Source organism: Thunnus thynnus, chromosome 16 (assembly GCF_963924715.1).
Source record: "Thunnus thynnus chromosome 16, fThuThy2.1, whole genome shotgun sequence".
NCBI lineage: Eukaryota > Metazoa > Chordata > Actinopteri > Scombriformes > Scombridae > Thunnus > Thunnus thynnus.
The window spans coordinates 8537660-8549288 of NC_089532.1; the positions used below are offsets into that span (position 1 = coordinate 8537660).

An 11629-nucleotide genomic window follows, 5' to 3' on the forward strand; every position below is an offset into this window, starting at 1 on the left:
ATAATAATAATAATAATAATAATAATAATAATAATAATAATAATAATAATAATAACAATAATAACAATAATAATAATAATAATAATACATTTGTACCGAACTTTTCATTCATAGTGAAACTCAAAGTGCTCAAAGATACGACTTAACATGTATTTTATTAAGCTGGAAGCCAAGTTTGTGATAAGTTTGACAGATTTATTAATTTTACTGGGATAGGTTCGCATTCATAAATCCAAGTTCTCACCCATTGTCTGAACTTTTCATGATTGAATTTAGAAAGTATTTAGAGTCTATCCAATTTATAAACAATAAGAAATGTGCACATACAGTTCAAGATTTTTTTTTAAGAAATCTGATTTTATTGCCTACCTTTTCTGTTATTTTACTATTTATTTATTTATTTATTTATTTATTTAAAGTAGTAAAGGAGTAAATTTAAATCTGAATATGCTTGACAGCAGGGTTTCCTGTGATGGTTTCTTATAATATTTTATAAAGTTTGTTTAGTATTTTGCATGGTATCTGTGGAGAGGACTGTCATTGTGGATCTCCTGTGGCAGGAGGGTTTGGTAAGACTTACACAGCCTCTTTTTGACTCCACCTTATACACAATATTGATAATAATAATAATGAACCTTCAGTGATAGGTAATCCTGTTATCACCACTGTATTATAACACTACAGAAGATACTGCACTGTAAAAATCATCTTTGAATCATTTTATTGGTGGATGGTGCATATTTAAAATCACAATCAACATCTGTGTGAGACAAATAATTTTCAAATAACACTGTGTTGTAAGATTCCTTAATACATTTCAGAGCCATTATTATATGGTTGTAATCAAAGATTTTCCTGAGACTGTGGAATTACATTAACGACAATCTTTCCCATGTTTCTGTTGGCTTCCATGTGTCTATGAGCCTCTGCAATGTCCTCCAGGTTGAATGTGCTGTCAATCACTGGCCTCAGGGAGGCAGGCTGGTCCGTGAAAAACGGTAACACTCTGTGTGAGAAAGCCTTCACCAGGTCTGCTTTGTACTGTGAAGGGAAAATGCAAATGAAAAGCTAAAATCAGTCTCAGTTACAGACATGCAAATACAAGAAATGTGTCAAAATTAACCAAAACTAAAACCAGGCACAGACTGAACAGAGAATTTTCATTTGACACGAGCCAGCACGTTCACACGCTCAGACGATGAAACACAACTGGTGTGTCGGTGTGTCATCCCTGCTTGGCTTGAATTCTCACCTGCAGGCTGCGAGAGCGGAGGAGGCTGGTGAGCAAGTGGCCTCGCTTTGAGAGCAGTTTGCCCAGCAGATCTCCCTCTACTCCCTTGCCTCCCATGGTGCCATACAGCACCCACCGGCCGTCGGTGGCTAAGCAGTTCACATTTTGTTCCCAGTTGTGCCCACCAATGCAGTCAAGGATGACATTTGCTCCTTTGCCTGTGAAGATACAGTATAGTTATACAACTTAAGCGAGGCTTATTGTGAGTAGCCAAAGACTGATATAAACTATATTATTCTTCTGCACCACAGCCCATTGTTGTCCAAAAAGTCTTAAAAACACATCAATGACTACTTGATATATCTTAAAAATACAGACTTACACCAGATTTATCCTTTAAAGTTTGAACCTGAAGCAAGAGATGAAGAGTTTTGCCGTCTTTGGACTTTTTCTTTTCTCCATGCAACTTGGGAGAAGATGAAGTTGTGCAAGAAATACCAACTCTAAATTTCTATTCTAACATTTTAAACAGGTCTTAGGTCCGTTAAAAAAAGTTTGGAACAAATAGAACAACTTGGTAGTGATCATGAGCAGCACTGCTACCACTGCTGCACAGATGAAGAAAATACAAGGAAAAGGCTCCATAACACTTCCCGCATTGTTTGCAACAATGCAAAAACATCACAGCAGTGACTGATTGTCAGTAAAGATAGTACATTTTGTGCAGTACAGCGGACTTTTTACAGCTACACAATTCACCTCCTGTGAAGTCACGAACTCCCTGTGCGAAGCTTTCCTCTTTGTAGTTAAACCCTGCTGCTGCTCCCAGTTTCTCAGCCATCTTCAGTTTTTCTGGGCTCCCTGCAGTAACGACGGGCACGGCACCAAACAGACGAACCAGCTGAACAGCAGCTGTTCCAACTCCACTGGCTCCAGCATGAGCCAGCACCACTTCACCCTCCTTCACCTGAGCTGTAAGACAGATGGCAAGAAGACAAAAAAAACAGAATTGAATTTTGACTCGTTGTTAATTGTAGAAAGAAAGAAGAGGGGGGGTAATCCGGTCATTTAAAATTAAGCATTAAATTAGGGGAAAATAACCAGAGACCATGAGAGCATCACAGTGAGAATTGTTAGTTTCTTTACAGATCTATGACCATCAAATTACAGCTTAAACACTGTATTACTCTGATGCAGACCTTACATTATGTAAGATTATTTTTACTACTATTACAACTAACACTTATCAGAACAAAGCTACAAAGTGCTTCATATTACATAACAAAATAATGAAACGGTTACTTTGCTTTAAAATAAATAATATTCCCCTGCTGAAAAATGAATATTCTATTATAAATAACAAGAGGGGATGCAATACTTGTGGTAGTGGTCATGTAATGCTGATCATCATCTCATCTGTGTTCATGTTTATTTATTTTTTGTAAAGTTTCAGGAATGTGCTGGCTTACACTTCTATTATTTGCTGTTGATTTGTTGTCTTTAATTTTTTTTGTTAACAGCTTGTATGGCCCTGTAAATGTTTTTTTTCCCCCATGTTACTATATTTTATCTCAAACTGCTAAAAAAATTGATCAAAATTCATGTTATACCTACGAGATCCAGCAGCTGAAAAGCAGTGAGCCAGGCCTCTGGGATTGCAGCAGCCTGGCAGAGCGTGAGGTGAGGCGGTACGGGCATGAGAAGCCCCTCGGGCACAGAAACATATTCTGCGTATCCTCCTCCACAGAGCAAGGCCATTACCCTGTCATCTGGCTTCCAGCTTCTTTTCAACCCTGGGCCCAGAGTATCCACAGTACCAGCCACCTCCAAGCCTATGATGTCACTCTCACCTGGGGGAGGTGGGTACAAGCCTCGCCTCTATGGAAGACAAATTACCTCTTATCATACAGTAATTACATGATCTTAGATGTGTTTTGGAATCAAGATCATCACATGTTGCTTTATAAACGACAAGAAATGCTTAGATTATGTTATATGTGAAAAGTCAAAGTGAAATGACCACATTCAGCAGCAACAATAGTTATGTTTTCAAGGAGATTACTGTGTAGGAATGTATATTGTACTGAACCTGTAGTAAGTCTGCCCTGTTGAGGGCAGTTGCATGAACTTTGATTAGGACTTCTCCATCTTTGGGTTGAGGTCTGGGGACAGTTTTCAGCAGCAAATTCTCTGGTCCTCCTGGTACGTCAATACACACTGCCCGCATCATCTTTACAAAGCTAGAGTAACACTTGTGCCACGCCTAGAAAAAGAAGAAAAACACGTTTAAAATGTTTAAATTAAGTCAAGAAATGCCTGTAGCAGCTTCATGAAAGCTTTACTCAGTTTTGAACACTCACTGTCTGATCGGTATTTCCTAGTAAAGCTTTCCCGGTGCGGAGGATGTGATGCATTTAGTAGTTCCAGCAGTGACTACTGTGGTTTGTTCGAAATAAAGAAAAAAAACAGGTAGTTATTGTCAACAGCAATAGCAACCATGCCTGAACAGATTAAGAGTGGACCAGTTAAATCACAAACTAAATTCTACCTTAATTTATAGGCTATAGAAAGTGATCCTTTGGAAATGTACAGGTGCATTGAAAAATGGCCCATAATTCTTTCCAGCCTATGTGTAATATTAGATTAAGTTTATTATTATCCCAGAGGGAAATTGGTTTGCAGTGTGTGCACAAAACTTAACATAAACCATAAAAAACATACACACTAAGAAGAAATAAAAAACAACAAAAAACATAAACACTAAGGAAGAAAGAGAAGCAATCGGTAGCAATCAAAGACAAAGATTACAAAGATTCAATGTGAGAGAAGACACAACGCAGCCCAGAAATATACACAATACGATACTTTCCACTGTGCAGCAATAACTGTAGTACTGCTATGAGTACTGTCAATACTGAACCACAGGCCTGGACTCAAATGCAGACACAGACTGAGTAGCAGTTCAAAATCAGTCCTTTTAATCAGAGCAAGGTCGGTACACAGGTGATCAGTCAGCGAAGCAACAGTGTCCAAATCAGAAGACAAAAAGGCAAGGTAAAAAGGCAAACACAGGTTAGAGAGGACAAGGGTTTTGTAGATGTCACTAAGGCTGTGTTGCTTAGTGGCTATTATTTTGCTGGCAGTATTCACACTTTTGCAGAGCAAGTTCTTCTGGGCAGCATTACCATTAGCATAACAACAAAGGATGCAGAATGGTATAATACTCTCAATAAAAAAATATTCAGAATCAAAGGAGGGTGGCTTTATCAGTGTCCCTGTATGGATCTTCATAAAATGTTTATTCTCCGTGATTATTTTCAGTAAATGTTTATTTATGTCTGTAAGAGGGTCAAATGAAACCAAAAATATCTAAATACCACTAAAGAATGAGTGAGAAAAATGTAATTACTATTATTACTGTTCCTACTCACAGTGAACCAACCTTTTAAGCATTAATGTGAAAAAAATAAATACGTGTAAACAGACGAATTATGAGCCGTTTGACTTTCCATACATGGAAGAACCATGGCGTCACCATGGCTGGGTGACGGTCATGGATGTATTATTAGGGGGCCTCACTGGTGTCAACATAGTTGTGATGAATAACAAAACTATTTAAGGGAAGATGCAGAAGAAAAGGGGAAGAAAAAAGCAGAAGACAGAAGAAACTGTAGTAGGTTTATCAGTACTGATATGACCGGAAGGGTCAGAGAAATTCCAGGATTACGTTTTGCACCTCAGTTGCGAAGTGCGCATGCGCAGCAATGTCTACAAGTTCAAGAGATCAAAAATCTGTGATTAAAGTGTCTGAACTGATACAACAGATTTATTCAAATGTGTTATCAATATGATTTGAATGAAAACATGCAGCAGTTTGTGATAAATGATGCATAACGGCTGATTTGGCAGTGAATCACTGTTACCAGTAAATTGTGCTCAAGCATTTAGCAAATGTACTTACCAGACAGAGATGTCAACAGTTCATCGACTTTGAGACGACTGCATGATTTTTTGGGAAGTTTTGTGGTGCCATGATCCAGACTGTGCCTCACTTTACCGCGGGAGGGATCAAACTACCAGAGGGGCAGGCTTTCTAACACATGACATATTAAAGGGATAGTGCTGCTCCATAATAAACATTTTTGTCATCACTAAAAGCATTTATTGAAACTTATACTCAGCTTTGAAAGTCAGGGGAATTTAACAAGAAGTTTATTTTCAACAATTACAGGAAACCTATCACATGGTGTTTTTAAAGCTTTGGAGCAATATCTTTAAATGTCACTTATTTTAGGTAAAACTAGTTAAATACAAGTAAAAAGAGGTATTTTATTCTCCATTAGTTATATTTCTGGCAGTATAGAGAATATAGCCGAAACTAACGATAATTAACATGATTCATTACGAATTATTTTCTTTATTGGTTCCATTTAATGTCAGCAAACAGCCCAAGGTAACATCAGTGGCTTCAAATGTCTTGTTTTGTCCAACCAAGATATCACAGAAAATCACAGATTACAAATACGTTCACATTTGAGAAACTGCAATCTGAGATTTTTGCCATATTGCTCGTGACATCAGTATTCCTAATGATACAGCCCTGATCAGCAATGCCTGATATTTAATATCTGATACATCTGTCTACACTATCTGTGCAGTGGGTTACGACATTACAGTGAAGAATTAACCAATAAATTAAAGAGCTATCATGTGAAACTGAAGAATATTGTTTAAGTAGTTTTGTTATGATTTTGTTACCCCAACCTAAAATATAACTTAGACCCCAAACAATAAAAGATGATGTGAGACTGGAATATTAAAATTCCTCAAAACACTACAGCTGCATAAAATCACAAAGGAAACACTTTTCCCCTAAGTACCTCGCACAAAGTGAATCATTATTTATTGATTGCATGACTTGCGAGAAGCCCTGTGACTGCACTCTGCAGGAATCCTGAAATGTAATCTCTTAAGGAATGTGTCAATGCACAATTACAAACAACCCCATCCACTTACAATAGGCTATTATATTACACATACTGAGACAGCCATAGCAGCAAACACACCTGTATGACACAGTACGCTGGGGGAAGGTGCACACTTATCAGGTAAGAAAATTACATCCTTTAATTTACTTTATAAGTGACTAAATTACAGAAATAAATGGACCAAAAACATGCTTTTCTCCCTCTAGTACCTTGTTTATAATGGATCAAATCTACAGACCTGTGCTGCAGAGAGAGCTGAGAGTGTTGAACCAAAAGGAAGACAGAGATCTCCGGCATAAACTAGACCTGCTTAACAAACAGTACAGGTACACTCGCAAAATGCTTCAACAAAGAAGAGACTTGGTGATAAAAGAACAGAGAAGAGTGGCGATAGTAAAAGTTTGTGAGCCTAAAGCTACGATTAACATCGCTATGAAAGAAATAGGCAGACACAAGAATGCTGAGACACACTTCAGGGGCATTTACACATCCGATGGCAGGAGATTGATCCAGTCTCACGACCACGAATCTGAACTGGAAGAGCAGAGTCGGTCGATATCGGCACCACCACCGTCAGTCAAGACCTCAAGGTCAGTGAGACACAGAGGAAACATCCAAAGCAACCTGTCTCTCATGAAGATGAAAAATATCGCAACTATTGACTCAATATCAGAAAAAGAGCTTGCCAGGCAACAGCAGAAAGCCCGAGAGGAAGTGGAGAGGCTGAGAAAGTTTCAGAGGGAAGCTTTACAAACGAAGGTCACAGCATTTATTGAAAATCTCAAGGACAAAAGTCAAATGGAATTAATTGTGCAACCTCCATAGAGGAAGTCTGGAAAAACGCTTTAATCTGTACTTACACTTCCAATACCTCAACTAAAAAGAAAGCATTTAACTGATAAACAACACAAATTAAGTATATACATTATTTTTCATTAAAATACACAAACAGTACTCAGTTTTATACACATCCAACGCCTCGTTTCTGAATAAATTAAGCAATATTCCCCATCTTCTTCATGGTTATCAAAGCTTGGTGCACAGGAGTCTCCATGAGTAAGCTGCAGTTTTCCTTCCACTGAGGAGACTCTGGAAGCTTCTCGTCTGCAAGAAACAGTAAATATTACAGGGAAATGTGAGAGCATAATCATTAATCGATTAGTTGCCAACTACTAAATTAAATCGCCAACTATTTTGATAATCGGTTAATCCTTTTGAGTCATTTTTTGAGAAGAAAATCTCCAAATTCTCTTGTTCCAGCTTCTAATAAGTGAATATTTTCTGGTTTCTTCAGTTCTCTATGACAGCAAACTGAATATCTCTGAGTTGTGGACTGTTGGTTGGGACAAAACAAGACATTTTAGGTTGCATCTTGGGCAACAGTGATAAACATTTTTCACCATTTTCTCACATTTTTATGGACCAAACAACTAATTGATTAATCGAGAAAATAATCAAAAAATGAAAATAATCATTGCAGTTGCAGCCATGTACTGTATATATTTGTGTTAATTGTTTTTACACCTCCAACCACCAGGTGGCGCTTCTTTCTTTTGGGTAATTAAGAGCTTAACTCAAGAAGTCAGCTGCAGGTGTTGCTGATCTGTGTGAGAGAGATACAGTTTTTGACTGTTTCCCAGCCTTTATTTTGCCTAATTATTTTGTGTTTATACATTTGTGGACAATCCTGGAACAGCATTGGTGAGCTGTAAAGAATGTATGTTGTGAAACTACTGAGACAAAGACTTTATGTGAAGCAGATAAGAGTTATGTGTGGAAAACATTATTTTGTTCAACTCTTCATGATTGTGTCCACAGTTCACAGCATTGGTGTAAGAAGACACCGTTTTGTTTTATGGATTATATTGGTACAGACACAGACAGTATAACAAGCCTACCTTCACATTCAAAGCTGACTTGTGTGGGAAGGCATCTTGTGTGATCCGTGTACTCCAGTTTGCAGAGTACTGCAGTGTTTTCTCTTGGCACGGTGAACATCAACACCAGTATTGAACATAAAACATTACTCTCCAGCACCTCAACAGACTTATGGAACAGCTCCTGTAAACAAGACAAGTGAGTTAATCTCCCAAAACAAACTACATGCATGCTATCCTCAAACTAGTAAGATTACAGTTCTACTCTCTATAAGAGATTATCAAACTATTAAAACAGACAAGTGTTTCTAGGCTTAGAAACCACTGAATAGTATTTAAAGAAAAACTGCATGTCTGTCTTTAAAAATCTGCAAATTGTGCAAAAAAAACTATGCAAGCATCATTTTTCTGTAAGATTTCAGGAAGATTTTTACTGTCCCACACCACAAATAAGGATGTGTGATCTGACAGTTTGACCGGGTTACTGGCCAATACGTTTCTGATAGATTAATATATCAGTATTCAGGTATTTTGGTAGTGACATTCTTCAGTATGTTGTCAAAATTGCAAAAAGAAACTGTGGTACATAAATGTTTTATATGCTGCAGATATTAGACCCTTTATTTCCTTAATTCAAGTTGAATCATTTGTTGCATTTCTTTTATGCAATTATTACTAATAAATACATTTCAAGTTATTTCAATAATTTATAATGATGTTTGGTGTTAAAAATGTACTATTGTATTTATTGTAAGTTTCCACTTTGACAATAAAGTTAATAGTTCTACAGTCACATGCACTGCCTCTGTGCAATATTTTTGCCACAACTTTTTAATATCTAAATTTGAAGGATAATTGTCAAAAAATATTATATAACAGTATATGCTCATGTAGGAAACCTGAGTCTAATCATTTTATACTGGAGGGTAGTTTCACAGCACAGCTACTGACAAACATCTCTCAGTCATTGTGAAACATTATACAACTTAAAAATAGCAAAGTTTAGCACCTTAACAAGCTTGAGCTGCTGCTTGCGACTTGCGAAGGCGTTGAGATGTTGGCTGAGGGTGTTCAGAAAACCCTTGATGTCTGTCTGCATGTTGCTCTGTTCAGCCAGGCTGTTCAGGGGGATGAACGAGGGGATGTTATGGCGACTGATCCTCAGAGTTGGCTTCAGGTCAATCTCCAGGTTGTACGTGTCTAAGTAAGTCCCCTCATAGGCAGTCGCCAGAGACACGCACACTCCTTTACCTTGAGAAGTCTTTATGATGTCGTACCCGCCTGGTGACACCATTGAATGAAACAGAGGAGGTGAGGAGAGCAGATTAAAACAGACTGATAAAGAATTTGAGACATATAACCAAACCGATCACTATTTTATTACTTAGAATGAATTAAAGCAGGCACGACAATAATGTAACAGTACCAATGAGGTGATGAGCATGCAGAAGGTCTTTCAGTTGTGTATGTCTGGCCATCAGACGCAAAATCTGTGAGTCCTCAGAGTCTTCATCCATTTCCTCGTCTTCTTCATGTGCACACTGTTTGTCCATAGACATCCTCAGTTTCTGGAGATTCTGTGGCAGGACGATTGAAACAGCACCGACGTAATCAGTCAACAAAAAAAAACCCACAAGAAGAACAGAATTGTAGATAAAGTTAGTGATACACGGTGACCTTTTAGGCTGCTCACTGAGATGCACTGACATTAATACATATAATTGCAACAGTCTTATACACCTAAATGTTTTTTAATTGCTGTTGAAGAAGTGGGTGAGTTGGGCAAAATCCTCTTCAGAGTATGTGCAATTTTATATCCAAATATCCATATAAATCACTATGGAGCAGTGATGAAAGTTTCAGACGTGTTGATTTAACTTTATGGTAATTTTGGAGGTTTTATTTTAAGTCTATCTTCACTGATATAAAATCTTAAAGAAGACTGTCAGTGTAACACAATAAAAATAAACAGCACCTCAAACTACAGCCTCCAAAATTACCATAAAGTTGAATCAATACATCCTTTAAATAATTTAAAGTCCCTCTTCACTCAAAAATGTGTTTTTCTTATTGTAACTTCACTTAGATGTTTGACCTTCACTATGCAGAATGATGTATGCACAGACACTAAATGGCTGTTTTCACATTCACCCTAAAATGTTTGGCATATTTGCTTGAAGGATTAATTGATAATTGAAATAGTTGCAAATATTATTTCTGCATATTGACTAATTGATTAATTGTTTCAGTTCTACACAAGAGAAACCTATTTGCATATTCATAGATTCTGGTCCGGTTCGCAATTTTTCATGTCTGTCTTAAACAACAGTCAGGAGCCCAAATGAACATTGAAATAGGTTTTTCTTGCCGTAATTATTCCTCCTGTTCATACTGGCCATTAGAAGATCCCTTCATAGTGCACTTACAATGTAAGTCATGATACACAGTCCTCCTTTTGTGCAAAAATGGATTTAAAAGTTTCTCTGAAGCTAATATGAAGCTGTAGATAGATAGTTAGTACTAATCCCAACAGGAAATTAAAGTGTCACAGCAGCCAGGTTGGGAACCACCGCTTTAAAGTGTCATATCTTATCTTATCTAAACTACCATTACTACTATGACTCACCATCAGTATTATTAGTACAAATTATGTAATCTCAACCTTTTCTGTCATCCTAAACCAGTGGTTCTCAAACTTTTTCATATCAAGGACCCTTAAACTGACACAAACTAGACCATGGGCCCCCATTTGATAAGATTTTGTCCCAGTGTCCCCCATGGGATAAGATTTTTGCTTTTAAATGTTTTAGTACATAAAATGTATGAAACCCATCACCAACATAGTCATACATTCTGTCATCATATTACCTATGGATGGAATTATAGCGAAAATAAATTATTTCCCTTTTTGCTGGGGACCCCCTGGAACCCCCTCAAGGACCCCTAGGGGTCCCCGGACCCCACTTTGAGAACCACTGTCCTTAACTCATCTCACCTGGTGTGTCTGAATCTCTGCTCTCAGCTGGTCTCTCTGCATGATCAGCTCTTCCACTTTAACCTTCAGCTCCTTCACACGACTCTGCTGCTGCCGAGGTTGAGCTTTACGACTCCTTGCCTGAACCTCCAGTAGACTCAGATGACTCAAAACACCTGCGAATAACAAAAAAAATACTCATATGAACTCTCAAACAACAAACATGAGAGCTGTACGGCTAAACATTGAAGCTAACAAACTGCCTCGACTAGCATTAGCATCAAAACAAATGTTTTTACGAGCTAACAGTTAATATGGCTGAGAGTTACCTTTCGTGGACGCTCCCTGCATGTTTCTTAAAGTCACTTTAACCTATTTTGTTCTTGAAAATGTCGCTTTCTTTGCGCTAAAAGCAAAACAGACTTTTGATTTTGGCGGCTGCTCCTGCGTCATCTCTTGCAACGCCCCACACTACTTGAACCCCGGAAGGAATCTCAAAACAGATGTCTAGATCGATGGCTCCCAGATTTACGAAACTCTCGCGAGATTTCCAGGTGTT

General features: G+C 37.8%; 2 protein-coding genes across 2 annotated transcripts; both read right to left on the bottom strand.

The window, feature by feature from the left end:
• Nucleotides 1-706: 706 nt before the first annotated feature.
• Nucleotides 707-5512, bottom strand: tp53i3 (tumor protein p53 inducible protein 3). Its single transcript, XM_067614374.1, has 7 exons — nt 5193-5512; nt 3592-3667; nt 3321-3494; nt 2842-3109; nt 1991-2203; nt 1253-1449; nt 707-1041 (listed from the first exon to the last, which is right to left on the bottom strand). Exons 2-7 carry the CDS (start codon nt 3643-3645, stop codon nt 844-846), a joined length of 1104 nt encoding a protein of 367 aa, XP_067470475.1. The 5' UTR covers nt 3646-3667; nt 5193-5512; the 3' UTR covers nt 707-843.
• Nucleotides 5513-6965: 1453 nt separating this feature from the next.
• cenpo (centromere protein O) lies at nt 6966-11548 on the bottom strand. Its single transcript, XM_067614375.1, has 6 exons — nt 11400-11548; nt 11092-11246; nt 9523-9673; nt 9106-9377; nt 8118-8280; nt 6966-7323 (listed from the first exon to the last, which is right to left on the bottom strand). Exons 1-6 carry the CDS (start codon nt 11419-11421, stop codon nt 7214-7216), a joined length of 873 nt encoding a protein of 290 aa, XP_067470476.1. The 5' UTR covers nt 11422-11548; the 3' UTR covers nt 6966-7213.
• Between the last annotated feature and the right edge of the window lie 81 nt (nt 11549-11629).

Bases quoted from the DNA above. Each gene is read 5' to 3' on its own strand.
- tp53i3 (XM_067614374.1), bottom strand. From the start codon at position 3,645: ATGCATCACATCCTCCGCACCGGGAAAGCTTTACTAGGAAATACCGAT. The intron at 3,495-3,591 runs GTGAGTGTTCAA...TTCTTTTTCTAG, and splicing joins TAGGAAATACCGATCAGACA to GCGTGGCACAAGTGTTACTC. The intron at 3,110-3,320 runs GTTCAGTACAAT...TGTCTTCCATAG, and splicing joins ACAGGGCAGACTTACTACAG to AGGCGAGGCTTGTACCCACC.
- cenpo (XM_067614375.1), bottom strand. From the start codon at position 11,421: ATGCAGGGAGCGTCCACGAAAG. The intron at 9,674-11,091 runs GTGAGATGAGTT...GTCCTGCCACAG, and splicing joins CAGAGATTCAGACACACCAG to AATCTCCAGAAACTGAGGAT. The intron at 7,324-8,117 runs GTAGGCTTGTTA...TGTTTCTTGCAG, and splicing joins AGTCAGCTTTGAATGTGAAG to ACGAGAAGCTTCCAGAGTCT.